This window comes from Haliotis rufescens, unplaced genomic scaffold, assembly GCF_023055435.1.
Source record: "Haliotis rufescens isolate VD_foot unplaced genomic scaffold, xgHalRufe1.0.p SCAF_25, whole genome shotgun sequence".
Lineage (NCBI taxonomy): Eukaryota > Metazoa > Mollusca > Gastropoda > Lepetellida > Haliotidae > Haliotis > Haliotis rufescens.
The window spans coordinates 406156-425020 of NW_025963946.1; the positions used below are offsets into that span (position 1 = coordinate 406156).

Here is an 18865-nt window from a genome sequence, read left to right on the forward strand (position 1 = left end):
TAACACAAATACACAAACAAAATTCACAATACTACACAAAGGACGTGACCCAGTAATGTGCTATATTTAACCCTGATGCGTTTATGGATACTCGCCAACAAGGTGTATTGATCCCGAGAGACATTTCGCAATTCGGATACCAGTAAATCTGCACGGCGCCCACACGGCGTCCATGACAACTCCAATGAAAAGCTTTGCGTATTGCGAAAGAAGGGGCGTGGCTATTTCGTAAGTCTGGTATAAAAGCGTGCACACAATAAATGTACACTACAAAACTTCAAAACAACATTTTCACTACAAACGAATTTGTTACTCTAAAACCAATGAGTGATCGCGAAAACAAAGCTTACGAGAACGAAATTTACGGATCCAGTCGTTTCGACGGACAAAAAGTAAACCGTTCGAGTAAGAATTCATTCAGTTCCCAAGAAAGGGAACAGTCTAAGGGAGACTACTCTAACTACAAAAATGGCACGAATGGACCGGACCCGACTTGGTAATTATTATCATGATATTATCATCCGTGTTATTATCATCATTGCTTAATTACAATATTATATTATATGAGGTATGAGGTACTAATATTGAAAATCATATGGCGTTTCCTTGTATTAGAACTTTAAGAACTTAAAATGTATTCTTATTTTCGTATCATTTTAAAGCTTTACATAGTATATCCTTTAATTTGTGTTTAAATGATCTGTGTGTGATATCAAATTAATAGCCGATGTTTTATTTGAATGGATATTGAGAAAATTCAGTGTTAATTTATATTCACTCACCTTTGATATCGATTATTATTCAATCGATGATGCCTGATCGGAGGCAACCAGTCATCTATCATGAATTCAAGACTGAGGTCATAAACCACTCTCAAAATACACCAATGTTAAAAACCTGTGATGCTACATTCTATATTTCCTATAGTTTGTGAAATAAATAACAAGGAAGGCGAATATACGTTAACAATAAGTTTAAATTAGAATTAGAGAGTAAAAAATTAATTCATTTGTCGTTTAATTTATTTCCCATTTAACTTTTCGAACGTGAATGTTTAATATAAAAACAAAAGGTACATTTTTAATTCCTCCGCCTGCGAGTTTGACGTCACAACCCTGAAATGGCGAACCCGTGGAAGACTTTTCACATTTGATATATCGCTACGCGGCTTAATATTCAGGCTAAAGGGCATTTTTGAGATTTATAGATATATGTAAGTGGTCAAGCTCATTCATTAGAGCTTCGATGACCACTTTTGAACTATTTTAATAGCGAGAAGGACGCCAAAGGGTGAAATTGCGCAATCGCCGAGTCTTCCGCTTAGTGATTCGGCTCGCACTCATTCTTTTCATCACGACTAGAAGAAAGAGAGCATGTCATATACCTTAGATTATCATGATCGGTAAGCAGTTATCGTGGTTTTACGCGTATTTCAGATCTGAAACTTTGTAAATATATTTGTCTAAACCGTTGGGATGTATAACTCAAGGTGAGATCTCGTATGTGATCGTACTTGCTGTTAAATCCGATCTTTTTTGACAGCAAATCGGGAAGGGGAGCCGGAAACATGGCCGCCAATGGCGCACGTGTGTGTCATCGGTGAACATATGTTATCGGGAATTTTGATGTTTTGTGTTCGCCCAGTTCATTTTCAGCTTAGCCAACATGTGGAATTGAATAGAATAGTATTCCTTCTGCTAATATATTTCTAATTTGGAATGACCTGACGGCTTGATAATTGATACTGACTTGTGTAAAAATCAACCACTCCGAAGCATGGCATGGACTGTCCTCGATGACACGAAGGATTAGTAACATAAATTACTCGGACTTCCATTGTAGTCTTATGATACCGAGCTACGTGTAAAATATAAGATATTCAGTTAGACTACTTAATGATCTATGATAACGAGTGAAAATAATTCTTTGAGAAACCTGAGGTCTTTAGCTAAAACAATTCCCAAAACGGAGGTCTCAAACAGATGTGGGTTGCATATGACGCATATCTGAAACTTCTCTAGAATTAGTTCTTGTTTAATGTATTATTTTTTGAAATCACATCATGTAGCCTATATCTTGCATATTTAGGGATTCGCCATGCTGTATCTATTTTCGAGTCTTAAGGACTCTGTAATACTTGAGTTCAAGGGTCAGCATGAACATTGAGTGTCCCAGGCTGGCAACAAGTTGCATGATTTCCAACTATTTTATAATTGTTTTATTGCATATCAGGATCCCTAAGAATTATTGATGGGGATTTCGATGTTAAGTTGAGGAAAATTAACCTTTCACACTCTGAAAATTCAGGGTTGTTTTCCCAGAATTGAAATAGACAGAATAGTGTTTCTTACATAAATTTTTAAATATTTGAGGGTGGGGAATAAGGGCGGAAGTCTTACCAACAAATCTTCCGTACCTACTTTAAGACAAGTTTATAAATAATGAAGTGTGGTGTCTATAGTAATCTTATATAGGCTAGCAATACATAGGTACATCATGAGTTTTCATGCAATGATACACTTCCTGGAATAAGTTACTACTCGTTTGATGACCTCCAGCATCTGTCAGTGAAATATTGCAAAATATGTTGTAATTAGCATTTTGAGTTCACCTCTGAAAATAGCCACTACGAACATGTCAACAGATAGCTTTTCTTTTGAACCTGCCCTGAAATATTTATAGTTGAGAAGTTTTCCTAAAGGTAGATTTAACAACAAATATGTATGTATGCTCCTATCAACAGTTACTGGCACTTTTCCAAACTACCTGGCCTACAATTAAATGGAGGCTGCAAAGCAGCCAATGCATATGATGTATTTGAACTGACGTTTACTTTGTTTGATCTGTAACCTGTATTTTCAAACTCTCCAGGCCTCAAACGCAGGGGTCATTTGATGATGAGCCGCGGGACAAGGGGGAACAGAGACAGCAGCAGAAATCTGATGACAATCCAGACGACAAGGAAATCTCTCGTGATGCCATTCCAGACACTAACATGGTCATCGAGGTATGGTAACTTCCCAATTCTTGAGTTGGCAGATGGTCGTCGAATCTGAAGTAACAGAGTAGGATTACCTGTAGACAGACATTTAGTCCCAGAAATAATTTTCTTATTAAAAAATATATGTCTCCAAAATATGGGGGGGGAATCCAAATGGAGCCCATAACAATCTTTAATTTCAGGTCTGATTTGCACAATCATTCTTCATTTGGACGCCTTTGTCAATTTATTCTCTAGTGCCTGGGAGACAGACTAGATTACCTGCTAAACTTTCAAATGAAAAACTGCGAACATTCTTCATGTGACGAGCCCGCAAGCTATAGCCTTTTTAGGAGCCAGTGAAGTTAGTTTGCCTGTGTGGTAATTAATGAAATAAATGCTGAGGCAATTGTCGTTTCCCCTATGATGGGATAAAAGGCCAAACTTCAACCTATTCTGTGAATTGCAGAGCAACTGGACAAGTGTTGTGGAGTCCTTTGATGACATGAAGCTGAATGAACAACTTCTACGAGGAATCTATGCCTATGGTTTCGAAAAACCATCTGCTATCCAGCAGAGAGCTGTCATGCCCTGTATTGCAGGTGGGTTGGTCACTCTGGGTAACTTTGATGGTGTTTTAGTGTATGTCATACTGGCAATTTAATCCTCCATCTGTATTCTTTGAAACATGTTGAAAATTTCCAAAACTTTGCACAAGTGTAAATTAGCAGTGAAAAGGAACCAAATTTCAATACTTAAAGATAAACAGGTTCAACTTGATTGGTTTTATTTCAAAATAATACTCACTTAAAATATTTGGTCTTACAGTTGATGGAAGGCTAATTGCTTGAATATTATTCTCCCTTTGCCAGAAATTGGGGCTGATGTGGTGCATTTTGCTATTTAGGAATTGACAAAATTTTGTTTTTCAGTTTCCCATGGAAACAAGTTTTGACTCATTCATTTTCGTGTGTACTTGACAGGGAAATACAAAATGTCGAATCACAGTTAGATGGTATTATTTTGATAGCTAAATAACTACCCTTGTAGACAGATTAGATAGAAATTCTCGAACATGTTGGACTTAAGTAACAGTCAGATAATTTGAGGGCCATGGGTAGATTTGTCATCTACTGATGACACTTGTTTATAGAATTACTGCCCTTGTTCCATGCTTTTCAACTTAGTGCATACTGCATCGAAAGGGGACATGTTTTCTTAGAAACTACTGAAGTTACATGGTGAAAAGTTTGTGTGCTTATCAGGAAGATACTTCTGAAGACTGAGTTCGAATACTGGTACCATAAATTATTTTTATCCCCCGCAACACATTTTGCAGGAGGTAAAATGGGCACTATCTGTCAATTAAAGATGTCATTTTCACAGCAGATCTTGGAAACTGTACAATATTTCTTTTCCAAACTTGGCAGATGGATAGGTCTAGTGGTGAACTGGTGCCTTTTGAGAGTTCATATTTTAGAATATCTTTTTTGGCAACAACTTTGACTTGACTGAAAATGATTTTAGGTTATTCTATATGAGTACACAAAATTCTTGTGCTCTATCAGTGGGATAGTGATAAAGCTGTTGTCTTGATTAGATGTTACGTTGTTCCAAGTGTTTGCTTGGTTGGTTTTTTTAGTAAATATGATTTGTCATGTGTGTTGCAGGCCATGATGTAATTGCCCAGGCCCAATCCGGTACAGGCAAGACAGCCACCTTCTCTGTTGCAATCCTTCAGAGACTGGATATCTCCATCAAGTCTTGCCAGGCCCTGGTTCTTGCTCCCACCAGAGAACTCGCACAACAGGTAAGTTGTGGGTTTCTAGTTCTATATTATTGTGGGTGGCTTGCTTGTTAACAGTTATGCTAATTCAGGTTAGCAAGGAGGTCTCCAATTGTGAAATGTGGGCCAAGTTGTCTAGGTGCTGCTATTAGCTGTGCAGAGTTGTGTCCCTTGGTCATGTCAGAAACATGATTATGGTTTCAAAGCTCAATACGCCCGAGGTTCCTCAGCACCACACCCATCTCGAGGGTTTCACCTAAGTGGGAAACGGTAAGCTGGTACTCTGGTCAAAGGCATTAAACATGCTCACTACATGTGAAAATGGCTATGACTGATCCATTGGACACAGTAATTTCATTTTTGAGTATTAAGCAACAGTTTTATTTTCCTTTGGCTGAAGTTAACAAAGATGTTGAATAAAGACGAGCTTGTCTTGTAAATCTGTTTCTCAAAGTTACATCAACACTTGCAGTGACAAAACGTTTGTGTTTACTTGACCATTATGGACCAAATTTGTTCTATGGCAATGTTTTCAGTAGGTAAGACCATAAGAGGTTTTTCTTGACAGGCTTAAGACTAGTTGATAAAGTCTCAGACTGCATGTGTTCAGAGCCTTTTGTTCCTCACAACATTTACTTCCCAAAAGCACCGCGTTGTTCAATGACAGTGCTGGTTGTCAAGCGGAAGAAGATAAAAGCATATCACTTGGGTGAGGTGTATGTCTTGTGGCTTTCATCTCAATATTGTGTGCGACACTTAATGAACAAAATGTGAAAGTTTGTACTGATGTTTTATCAATCCTAATGTTTAGGCATACGGGTGAAATAAGTGGTTAGATTTGATTGCTGTTTTCCCATGGTCCATTGTATTTAGGAATTAATATAAGTTCAAATATATATAGTTGGTAGGAATACCATGTCGCTGATATGTGTTTAAAACGAATCAGGCCTTGACCCTCAGACACGCGAAGATCTGGATAGAGAATAAGTCTTCAGCAACCCAACCTTGTCGTAAGAGGCGACTAAATGGAACAGGTGGCCAGACTCGCTGACTTGGTTGATGCATGTCACCATACTCCAATTGTGTGGATTGATGCTCATAATGTCAATCACTGGATTGTCTGGTTCAGATTCAATTTAGACCCGCCGTCATATAGCTGGAATATTGCTGAGTGTGACAAACTTAAAAAGTTTCAGATTTACAGGATTCGGCTGAAAGCTGTGCATGAGATTAGTGATGTGACAACAGTTCACAGGCAGATGTGACCTGAGTAGCAGTATCATCACTCAAAAGCCTTGATTTTTAGTGTCAACCTTGAAAATCTAAGACATGGCTTGAAAAGTCATGAATTTGTATAAATTGACATACTTTACATTCGTAACTTTTCCTATGACAAGTATCTGTGAGTTTCATGCTTTATTCAGAACACTGTTGAGTGACAAGTCACTAGCCCCAAGTCCATGTGTAGTGAGTTGGCTGAGAATGATGCCAGAGACAAGTTTGGAGGGGGAACACATTGTAGTGGATTTAAGGGGGAACACATTGTAGTGGATTTAAGGGGGAATATCTGAACACTCCCAATATACTGTTATATTCCTTCCCTACCAATTTAACCGCACCTGGACCGTGGGGGAATTTATCAACAGCAAATGCTTTATATACTGTTTATGAATTTGACTTGAGGATTTGTTTGAAATTTGAAGCCCTATTGCTAAAAGCTTGAATACCATTATCTTGATATGTCACTGTGACCCACTTGACGATATATCTCATTTGAACAGTATTTAGGTTTGTCAGCACTATATCCATGCTCGTGGGTTTCACCGAAGTGGTAAACTTCCGAGACCTGCATCACTTCGGGCTTTCCTCCCACATTAAGCTGACACGCCGCGATATAACTGGAATACTGTTAAAGCGGCGTAAAACCCAACTCGCTCATTTACTCATTTGAACAAGATCGTGTGAGAATTGATATCTTATGACTCTCTGATGTAACGCTCAAGCATTGGTTCCCTTTGCCTTGACATGTTATCAAGCAAGATGTTGGAAACTCATTATTTGTATGGTAAATCTGTTGGCCAAACTTCCCAAGAGCACCGTATTGTCATGTGACTTTGCTGGTCGCAAAGTGGAAGAAGACAAAAGCATGTGACTTGGGTGAGGTGGATGTCTTGTGACTTTCATCTCAATATTGTGTGCAACAGTTAATTTACCAAAATTACTCCTGTGGTATTTGGATCTAGGAATCCCTTACAGGGCTTTATCTAGACCTTCTTAGAGACAGTTATTCGTCCTTGTCGTAAAAGGCGACAAATGGGATCCAGGTGGTCCAGCTCGCTGACTTGGTTGATGCATGTTGAATCTCAGTTTGGGACTTCATGGTTTTACTAATTGTCAGCCTACGGCACATAGTTTGGAATCCTTGATAAATCCCTTGGTCCTAAGGTTACAACTTTTCAAATGACATGGTGCCTTGACATTCATGCTCAATTCTGAAAACTGTTATAATAAAGCAAGTTATGTTAAGCGATAGAAATTAATAGGTCATTGCATCCTTTGGTTGTGCCAGGATTACATGGTCTGTGTTGAATGAGGTCCCATAGTCTCCTAAGTTAGTATCCTTGCTTTCAACCCTTTGCCAATGCTTGTGGAATACAACTACTGTCTCTTGCTTGTTGGCCAAACTTCCCAAGAGCACCGTATTGTCATGTGACTTTGCTGGTCGCCAAGAGGAAGAAGACAAAAGCACGTGACTTGGGTGAGGTGGATGTCTTGTGACTTTCATCTCAATATTGTGTGCAACAGTTAATTTACCAAAATTACTCCTGTGGTATTTGGATCTAGGAATCCCTTCCAGGGCTTTATCTAGACCTTCTTAGAGGCAGTTATTTGTCCTTGTCGTAAAAGGCGACAAATGGGATCCAGGTGGTCAGATCTAAGGTTACAACTTTTCAAATGACTTGGTGCATTGACATTCATGCTCAATTCTGACAACTGTTATAATTAAGCAAGTTATGTTAAGCGGTAGAGATTAATAGGTCATTGCATCCTTTGGTTGTGCCAGGATTTCTTGGTCTGTGTTGAGTGAGGTCCCATAGTCTCCTAAGTTAGTATCCTTGCTTTCAACCCTTTGCCAATGCTTGTGGAATACAACTACTGTCTCTTGCTTGGGGTTTTCCTCCATTGTATAGCCGAAATGCAGTGACAGTAAACATTGTTCAAAGTTAGGCTACACCTAATTACTCTTTCCTTGGCTGTGTGGCCAAGGTGGTTTGTTTTTTAATCTGGAGTTGGTGCAATTCACTTCCCAAAAGCACCGTCTTGTCATGTGACTTTGCTGGTTGTCAAGCGGAAGAAGATAAAAGCATATCACTTGGGTGAGGTGTATGTCTTGTGGCTTTCATCTCAATATTGTGTGCGACACTTAATGAACAAAATGTGAAAGTTTGTACTGATGTTTTATCAATCCCAATGTTTAGGCATAAGGGTGAAATAAGTGGTTAGATTTGATTGCTGTTTGCCCATGGTCCATTGTATTTAGGAATTGATATAAGTTCAAATATATATAGTTGGTAGGAATACCATGTCGCTGATATGTGTTTAAAACGAATCAGGCCTTGACCCTCAGACACGCGAAGATCTGGATAGAGAATAAGTCTTCAGCAACCCAACCTTGTCGTAAGAGGCGACTAAATGGATCAGGTGGCCAGACTCGCTGACTTGGTTGATGCATGTCACCCATACTCCAATTGCGTGGATTGATGCTCATAATGTCAATCACTGGATTGTCTGGTTCAGACTCGATTCAGACCCGCCATCATACAGCTGGAATATTGCTGAGTGCGGCAAACTTAAAAAGTTTCAGACTTACAGGATTCGGCTGAAAGCTGTGCATGAGATTAGTGATTGACAACACTTCACAGGCAGATGTGACCTGAGTAGCAGTATCACTCAAAAGCCTTGATTTTTAGTGTCAACCTTGAAATGCCTTGAAAATCTTAAGACAAAGCTTGAAAAGTCATGAATTTGTATAAATTGACATACTTTACATTCGTAACTTTTCCAGTGACAAGGATCTGTGAGTTTCATGCTTAATTCAGAACACTGTTGAGTGACAAGTCACTAGCCCCAAGTCCATGTGTAGTGAGTGGCTGAGAATGATGCCAGAGACAAGTTTGGAGGGGGAACACATGGTAGTGGATTTTAGGGGAATATCTGAACACTCCCAATATTCTGTGATATTCCTTGCCTACCAATTTAACCCCACCTGAACCTGGGAGAATTTATCAACAGCAAATGCTTTATATACTGTTTATGAATTTGACTTGAGGATTTGTTTGAAATTTGAAGCACTATTACTATAAGCTTTAATACCATTATCTTGATCAGCGTTAGAAATTGGCACTAGTCCTAGCCAAACTGCCCAATGGTAAAGGTATCATAAAGACTAGTAGAAATGTGCCCTTTTTAAGGGTTTTGCTATATGTTATCATTATAAGGACTAGTGGAAGAAAACTGTTAGTTTCTAACCCTGTTGATATGTCACTGTGACCCACTTAACAATATATCTCATTTGAACAGTTTCTAGGTTTGTCAGCACCATTCCCATGCTCGGTTTCACCGAAGTGGTAAACGTCCGAGACCTGCATCACTTCAGGCTTTCCTCCCACATTAAGCTGGCACGCCACGATATAACTGGAATACTGTTAAAAGCGGCGTTAAACCCAACTCACTCATTTACTCATTTGAACAATATCGTGTGAGAATTGATATCTTATGACTTTCCAATGTAACGCTCAAGCATTGGTTCCCTTTGCCTTGACATGTTATCGAGCAAGATGTTGGACACTCATTATTTGTATGGTAAATCTGTTGGCCAAACTTCCCAAGAGCACCGTATTGTCATGTGACTTTGCTGGTCGCCAAGTGGAAGAAGACAAAAGCACGTGACTTGGGTGAGGTGGATGTCTTGTGACTTTCATCTCAATATTGTGTGCAACAGTTAATTTACCAAAATTACTCCTGTGGTATTTGGATCTAGGAATCCCTTCCAGGGCTTTATCTAGACCTTCTTAGAGGCAGTTATTCGTCCTTGTCGTAAAAGGCGACAAATGGGATCCAGGTGGTCCGGCTCGCTGACTTGGTTGATGCATGTTGAAACTCAGTTTGGGTCTTCATGGTTTTACTAATTGTCAGCCTACGGCACATAGTTTGGAATCCTTGATAAATCCCTTGGTCCTAAGGTTACAACTTTTCAAATGACATGGTGCCTTGACATTCATGCTCAATTCTGAAAACTGTTATAATAAAGCAAGTTATGTTAAGCGATAGAAATTAATAGGTCATTGCATCCTTTGGTTGTGCCAGGATTACATGGTCTGTGTTGAATGAGGTCCCATAGTCTCTTAAGTTAGTATCCTTGCTTTCAACCCTTTGCCAATGCTTGTGGAATACAACTACTGTCTCTTGCTTGTTGGCCAAACTTCCCAAGAGCACCGTATTGTCATGTGACTTTGCTGGTCGCCAAGTGGAAGAAGACAAAAGCACGTGACTTGGGTGAGGTGGATGTCTTGTGACTTTCATCTCAATATTGTGTGCAACAGTTAATTTACCAAAATTACTCCTGTGGTATTTGGATCTAGGAATCCCTTCCAGGGCTTTATCTAGACCTTCTTAGAGGCAGTTATTTGTCCTTGTCGTAAAAGGTGACAAATGGGATCCAGGTGGTCAGATCTAAGGTTACAACTTTTCAAATGACTTGGTGCCTTGACATTCATGCTCAATTCTGACAACTGCTATAATTAAGCAAGTTATGTTAAGCGGTAGAGATTAATAGGTCATTGCATCCTTTGGTTGTGCCAGGATTTCTTGGTCTGTGTTGAGTGAGGTCCCATAGTCTCCTAAGTTAGTATCCTTGTTTTCAACCCTTTGCCAATGCTTGTGGAATACAACTACTGTCTCTTGCTTGGGGTTTTCCTCCATTGTATAGCCGAAATGCAGTGACAGTAAACATTGTTCAAAGTTAGGCTACACCTAATTACTCTTTCCTTGGCTGTGTGGCCAAGGTGGTTTGTTTTTTAATCTGGAGTTGGTGCAATTCACTTCCCAAAAGCACCGTCTTGTCATGTGACTTTGCTGGTTGTCAAGCGGAAGAAGATAAAAGCATATCACTTGGGTGAGGTGTATGTCTTGTGGCTTTCATCTCAATATTGTGTGCGACACTTAATGAACAAAATGTGAAAGTTTGTACTGATGTTTTATCAATCCCAATGTTTAGGCATAAGGGTGAAATAAGTGGTTAGATTTGATTGCTGTTTGCCCATGGTCCATTGTATTTAGGAATTAATATAAGTTCAAATATATATAGTTAGTAGGAATACCATGTCGCTGATATGTGTTTAAAACGAATCAGGCCTTGACCCTCAGACACGCGAAGATCTGGATAGAGAATAAGTCTTCAGCAACCCAAGCTTGTCGTAAGAGGCGACTAAATGGATCAGGTAGCCAGACTCGCTGACTTGGTTGATGCATGTCACCATACTCCAATTGCGTGGATTGATCGCCGTCATATAGCTGGAATATTGCTGAGAGCGGCAAACTTAAAAAGTTTCAGATTTACAGGATTTGGCTGAAAGCTGTGCGTGAGATTAGTGATGTGACAACAGTTCACAGGCAGATGTGACCTGAGTAGCAGTATCACTCAAAAGCCTTGATTTTTAGTGTCAAAAACCTTGAAATGCCTTGAAAATCTAAGACAAAGCTTGAAAAGTCATGAATTTGTATAAATTGACATACTTTACATTCGTAACTTTTCCAGTGACAAGGATCTGTGAGTTTCATGCTTAATTCAGAACACTGTTGAGTGACAAGTCACTAGCCCCAAGTCCATGTGTAGTGAGTGGCTGAGAATGATGCCAGGCACAAGTTTGAAGGGGGAACACATGGTAGTGGATTTTAGGGGGAATATCTGAACACTCCCAATATTCTGTGATATTCCTTGCCTACCAATTCAACCGCACCTGAACCTGGGAGAATTTATCACCAGCAAAATGCTTTATATACTGTTTATGAATTTGACTTGAGGATTTGTTTGAAATTTGAAGCACTATTACTATAAGCTTAAATACCATTATCTTGAATGATATGTCACTGTGACCCACTTAACAATATATCTCATTTGAACAGTTTCTAGGTTTGTCAGCACCATTCCCATGCTCGGTGGTTTCACCGAAGTGGTAAACGTCCGAGACCTGCATCACTTCAGGCTTTCCTCCAACATTAAGCTGGCACGCCACGATATAACTGGAATATTGTTAAAAGCGGCGTTAAACCCAACTCACTCACCCATTTACTCATTTGAACAAGATCGTGTGAGAATTGATATCTTATGACTCTCCAATGTAACGCTCAAGCATTGGTTACCTTTGCCTTGACATGTTATCGAGCAAGATGTTGGACACTCATTATTTGTATGGTAAATCTGTTGGCCAAACTTCCCAAGAGCACCGTATTGTCATGTGACTTTGCTGGTCGCCAAGTGGAAGAAGACAAAAGCATGTGACTTGGGTGAGGTGGATGTCTTGTGACTTTCATCTCAATATTGTGTGCGACATTTACTTATCGTCATGATCAATGTGTTGAATTTTTTAGAAGTGCTAATTAATCAAACCAATTTTATTTTTTTAAATTTATTGAATTTTATTGCTTTAAAATGTTAATTTGGGTTCAGTAAGAAATCAGATGTCTGGTGCCTTGGCAAACAGTTTCATACCACCTATAAAGACATCCACTCAGACAACAAATGTGTTGAGTTTAGCTTGCTTGTTTAAATGTCTCACTGAACAATTTTCCATCTGTATGATGGAAGCCGTGATCAAACCTAACCGCGCAATCTATTAGTTTGCCTCTTGGGACCAGCATTAATTAACTCAATTCACGACAGGGACCTTATGGGGTCTTGGTGGTTAAATGTTTCCAATTTCTTAAAGTTGTGGACCAAGTGTAGCTGGCCTCTGGGTATCGTTTTACTGAATCATAAACAGCAGTTTTGACATTCATTCAGTTGGGCAATGGCATGTCAACATTTTGTATATATATCTTCCCAAAAGCACCGTATAGTCATGTGACTTTGCTGGTTGTCAAGTGGAAGAAGATAGAAGCATATCACTTTGCTGAAGTGGAAGTCTTGTGATTTTCATCTCAATATTGTGTGCGACAGTTGCTACCGATGTCATAAAAGGATTGCCAATGCTTGTGGTATAGTTCTTAGATCTACTGTCTCTTTCCTTGCGGTTTTCCTCCAGTATAAGCCGAAAGGCAGTGACTTTATGTACAACATCATTCAATTACTCTTTCCTTGGCTGTGGTAAAGCCAAGGTGGTTTGTTTTGTAATCTGGAGTTGGTGCAATTCACTTCCCAAAAGCACCGTCTTGTCATGTGACTTTGCTGGTTGTCAAGTGGAAGACGATAGAAGGATATCATTTGGGTGAGGTGTATGTCTTATGGCTTTCATATCAATATTGTGTGCGACAGTTGCTACGGATTGTGAAGACTTGCTCATGTCATTAGGGTGTTCAATACTTTGGATGATAGGCCACTTTTCTAAGAAAATATTTGAACTGAATTCATTATTATTACATTCATACCTCTTTGTGTTACAGATTCAGAAAGTGGTTGTTGCCCTCGGTGACTATCTTGGAGCCAAGTGTCATGCCTGCATTGGTGGCACAAATGTCCGCGACGACATTCGCAAACTTGAAGATGGTATTCATGTGGTCGTGGGAACCCCGGGACGTGTGTTTGACATGATTAACAGGCGTGTTCTGAGTAAGTTAACTTGAAGTTGTAAAATATCTTACTTGGAAGATTGTTTTATATACTCACCAACAGAAGAAACGCAAATACCATACATGTTGGTTTATGTATGAAGAATTACTAATATTCAAGAGATATTGGATTGGTTTGCTGCACAACTGAACATTCTGTTGTGTTGTGTGAAACGACGCTCATGGATGCATCGCATGTGACGTCCGATCCATGACTCAGATGCACCATTTCTAGTGCAGGATTAGTGTGTAAAGTTTGGAAATCACCAGCAGCAACTCGTGATAAGAATAAAGACACTGTGATAACACTTGACTGATTCTTATTTCGTCATTAAATGGTACAAATTGGAAACATCTCTTAGCATGTTAACATTCATGCTTCTGTATGTGCCTGTGGTACGCGTTTCTTTTGGCGATAAGGGGCACTGTAGCCCAGTTGTCTAAGGCGCCGCAATTCGTGGTGTAGAGTTGTCCCTTGGTAACGTCAGTAACCTATGATTGTGGGTTCGAATCCCGGTTCGCCCTGATTATGTTTCTAGGATTGTCAGCACCATACCCGTGCTCGTGGGTTTCACCGATGTGAAAGGATTTTCTTATATAGGTTCCTGCAAGACCTTGGAATCTAGTTATTGTTTAACAGTGATGATAAATTGTTCTTTTTCTGTATCTAGATTGCAAACACATCCAGATGTTTGTTCTGGACGAGGCCGACGAGATGTTGTCCCGAGGATTCAAGGATCAAATCTATGATGTTTTCCAGTACATGAACGCCAACACCCAGGTCAGTCCTTTGCACCCTCATGTGTTGGCAGTCGTGTATACAAGTCAGTAGAGTACTGATGAGTTTCCTAGTCAAACCAGTTATGGGCTTGTAGAGGTTTAAAGAGCATCAATTCGAAATCACTAACTTTGCTTAGTGAAACCTATGTTATCAAGCACAAACATGTACATTTTGAAAAGTTTTAATAAAAACTTTAAAATAATACCTATTATGCCGTACATCGAGGAAATGTGTCTCACAACAGTTATAATAATGTCTTATACCGATGCTGACATGCCTATCCAAGATAGGTCATAAACATTACAAAAACAGCTGGAGTGAATGTTTTTGTTAGTATCATACTGTATACGAAAGCTGAAACTGTAGTTTCGTACACATGTGCTGATAACTACTTTCCACTTGCACAACAAACCCTAGAACAGGTCTTCAGCAACCAATGCTTGCCATAAAAGGCAACTGTAAATCTGTTAGTCAAACTTCCCAAGAGCACCGTATTGTCATGTGACTTTGCTGGTCGCCAAGTGGAAGAAGACAAAAGCACATGACTTGAGTGAGGTGGATGTCTTGTGACTTTCATCTCCATATTGTGTGCAACAGTTAATTAACAAAAAATACTTCTGTGGTATTTGGATCTACGGACCCTTACAGGGCTTTATCTAGACCTCCTTAGCGGCAGTTATTCGTCCTTGTTGTAAGAGTTGACAAATGGGATAGGGTGGTCCGGCTCGCTGACTTGGTTGATACATGTCATCGTATCCCAATTGCGTGTATCATTGCTCATGATATCAAACATACAAACTTGCACAACATGATTTGGGGGTTAGGACATCACCTACAATGTCATGGGTCATTATTGCTAAAATCACATGCTAAAGTTTGTTAGGTAAAGACAAAGTCATTTACAGGCTGTAGTAACTCTTAACTATCTGTGTTTCATCAATGTTGGATGTTGTAGGTGGTGCTGCTGTCTGCCACGATGCCTGTGGAGGTGCTTGAGGTGACACAGAGGTTCATGAGGACTCCAATCAGGATCTTGGTGAAGAAAGAAGAGCTCACCTTGGAGGGTATCAAACAGTTCTACATCTCCGTAGAGAGAGAGGTGAGGCCCAGTTGTCTGTTAGATCAGATCTCCCACCACTGGTGCAGTGTCCCTGTTAGAAAATGACATGATAGCTTTGTTGTCAATTTCTTGTGTAGTTAACACCTAGGGCTGGAACGATACCTAGGTACACCCAAGACTTGAATCATAAGTTTTTGAGATTGCAATACGTTATAGAAAGATATAAATAGAACAGGAACTAATAGTTACCTCCCGTAATGGCAGAAGTAGCATAGTAAGCATGGCAAAACACGACGACGTTGGGTTTGTGGTCAAGCTTTGATTTCTTTCTCTGCTATATGGCACCTGAAATGTTCATCCCATTCATCACTCTGTATGCTACATAATGTAGACCTGACCATGATGGTTGCAGTGATGAAGACACTTCCACTATTCGCAGTTTCCACAGAGAGGGTTAAACCTCGAAGATGTCAATATCCTTCCTTGGATGTCTGAGCAACCCATACTCTATAACTAAATATGACTTGCTATGCAAATTTGGTTTATTCACATCATAGGGTGCGGTTCTTTCTCATAAATCCATCGGAACTGTTTCAGGAGTGGAAACTGGACACCCTTTGTGATCTGTACGAGACTCTGACCATCACACAGGCTGTCATATTCTGCAATACTCGAAGGAAAGTAGACTGGCTCACAGAGAAAATGATGTCCAGAGACTTCACAGTATCTGCCTTGGTGGGTATATTATGGTGTATTAACTGGATCAGCCTTTTGATATTGGGGGGCGGGGGAATTTGTCACCTTCAGGTGACTGTTTTAGATAGCTTTACTTGTATTCAAGAGAATGAGGACAGTTGCAATGATGAAGACACTTCCACTATTCGCAGTTTCCACAGAGAGGTCCAAACCTCAAAGATGTCAATATCCTTCCTTGGATGTCTGAGCAACTGTTGCAAATTTTAGTTCATTAAAATTTATGTATGATCTCAGCACTGTTCATGGGTTCATCTGTGTTAAGGGTGTTTTATAGATATGTGTTTACACTTTAACACCACCCTGCATAAGAGCTATACGACATGCCTATAGATAGATCGATTGCACACATCAGTTAATACCGATGTATCACAAATTGACACCTGGCAATTTGAATCATTAATCTGATTGCATACTGGTTGGTGGAAACATTTGGTAGCCTGACAGCAAGGAAATGTAAAGATGACACTTTAAGTATTGCAATAAAATTGTATCCTGGCTCGTGGATCAGTGTGAGGTAAGTGTATTGCGATTTTGTCTTCTTGTCCCAAAGATGTGCAGCCTTAAATGCCCCTTCTGTGTTTTAGCACGGCGACCTGGATCAGAAGGAACGAGACGTCATTATGCGGGAGTTCCGCACAGGATCCAGTCGAGTGCTGATCACCACCGACTTGCTTGCCAGGGGCATTGATGTCCAACAGGTGTCGCTTGTCATCAACTATGATCTGCCCGCCAACAGAGAAAACTACATTCATAGGTGCGTACATCTTCCATGAACCAGTCTATAAAGCTGATTTTTTGTTGATTCCAGAAATGGACTCTTTATTTTGATTTTTGAAATCTGATCGGATTTTAAGGATGTTGACATAATTGGGGCAAACTTACATCATTTGGTTACTGAGAGATTTATACTTGTGCATTTAACTGTCGGCCGTCATTACATTGGCTACATTTGAAACCGAGTTCACTTCTATTAACAGACCATTAAGCATCAAACTTGGCCTCAGGGGTTTCAATAATACGGTGTTCCATTTTTAGCCAAACATGAGAAAGAAGGCTAGACATCTTTGTCTCTCATAAATACTGTTTTCTATCAGCCTGGAATAGCCATCTGCACAAGTGGCCACTCCACTGATGTTTTCGAATTGTGACTATTCAGTCCTATCTTCACTGTCCACACATTTCTACCTTCATAGATTCCCCTGCATCTGAATATAACAATGGTCTCCCTTTTTTCCTCAGAATTGGACGAGGCGGACGATTTGGCCGAAAGGGTGTGGCCATTAACTTTGTGACAGAAGCTGATACCCGCACAATGCGGGACATCGAAGCCTTCTACAACACACAGGTTGAAGAGATGCCTATGAATGTTGCTGACCTTATTTAATTTAAGTCAAATCTAGGTCTTTTTCACTGGTTCCGATTCAAACACTGGGACTAGTCGCAAGGATTCTGTTTGAAACAATCTAAAATTGACTTAATGCATTCATTAGCTCTTACGTAATGTCTATTGTTTTCTCTTGCTGACTGTTTGCAAAAACGGTCATGCAAGGTTATCAGCTGTCTGAAGCATCAGCCATGTTAATACCAACTAAATTATGCCTAATTATTAGCAGCACTCATTATTTTTATATTACCAAATTGTTTCCTTTGTTGCGCATGTAAAAAGGCACCACAGTATCAGATATTTTGATATTGTGCAATACCAAGCATCTTTAAATTTTTAAAAATTACAAAAAAATAGCAATTGTCATTTGAAAAAAAATGTAAGTGAAAAAAAAATCCTGTACAGACGTTGAAATGTATCATTTTGTGTTGTTCGTCGTCCATTGCTCTGTGGTATGCATCACAGCCTACCTTCCTACCACCACTCATAGGGGCGGGCGGCTCATGTTGGTCCGCGCGGGATCTGGGTTATGACTGTTCCAAGAAACGCGGCAAAAAACATACTAGATGTATTAAAGTCATGTATTGATAATGCTGGTCTTTGATTTATTTGCTCATGGTCTGAAATCCACATTCACCTAGGAACATGGAGTCGCATTCCTTAGGTGTGCAGACCACCATCGTGGTCTTGTGGTAGAGCGTTCGCCTGGAGAGAGGAAGGTCCGATCCCCAGCCGCGTCATACCAAAAGACTGTCTGTCGCTCGGCATTAAGGGGCTAAAAGAAGGACTGGTTGCTCGGAGTCAGTATAGTGTGTCTGAATAGGGTATTCACGTTAATCTGCAGCATGGAATCTGTGAGGTAGCACTTTAATCGGCATCAGTCCTGACAAGTACAAGCACACACGCATACACGTCGCTATATAAGTGCAATAATCTTGGACGCAACATTAAACCCAATTTCACCTCCCCTCACCTCAGGTGTGCCAGAAACTTATGGGTTCAAATTTTGTCAGCACGCTACCTGTGCTTATGAGTTGAACTGAAATAGAATGCTGCAATAGAACTGAAATCCTGATCAAAACGATATTTAACCCAACTCAGTCAATCCATATTTGCCGTACAACTACAGGGTCCTTGTCTGTGGTAGTGTTTCTACCGTACAACTACAGGGTCCTTGTCTGTGGTAGTGTTTCTACCATACAACTACAGGGTCCTTGTCTGTGGTAGTGTTTCTACCGTACAACTACAGGGTCCTTGTCTGTGGTAGTGTTTCTACCGTACAACTACAGGGT

At 39.9% G+C, this 18865-nt stretch overlaps 1 protein-coding gene across 3 annotated transcripts; it reads left to right on the forward strand.

Moving 5' to 3' along the window:
• Positions 1-291: 291 nt before the first annotated feature.
• LOC124152630 (eukaryotic initiation factor 4A-I-like) lies at positions 292-18164 on the forward strand. 3 transcript variants are annotated; one of them, XM_046525617.2, is made up of 10 exons: positions 292-496; positions 2872-3007; positions 3450-3582; positions 4651-4790; positions 13428-13593; positions 14264-14373; positions 15329-15472; positions 16031-16168; positions 16774-16943; positions 17429-18164. In XM_046525617.2, the coding sequence occupies exons 1-10, from the start codon at positions 324-326 to the stop codon at positions 17571-17573; spliced, it is 1455 nt and encodes a 484-aa protein (XP_046381573.1). In that variant the 5' UTR covers positions 292-323; the 3' UTR covers positions 17574-18164. The 3 variants fall into 3 exon arrangements, with proteins under 3 accessions (XP_046381573.1, XP_046381574.1, XP_046381575.1); XM_046525618.2 differs by lacking the exon at positions 292-496 and adding an exon at positions 1248-1402; XM_046525619.2 differs by lacking the exon at positions 292-496 and adding an exon at positions 1461-1489.
• The last annotated feature ends 701 nt before the right edge of the window (positions 18165-18865 follow it).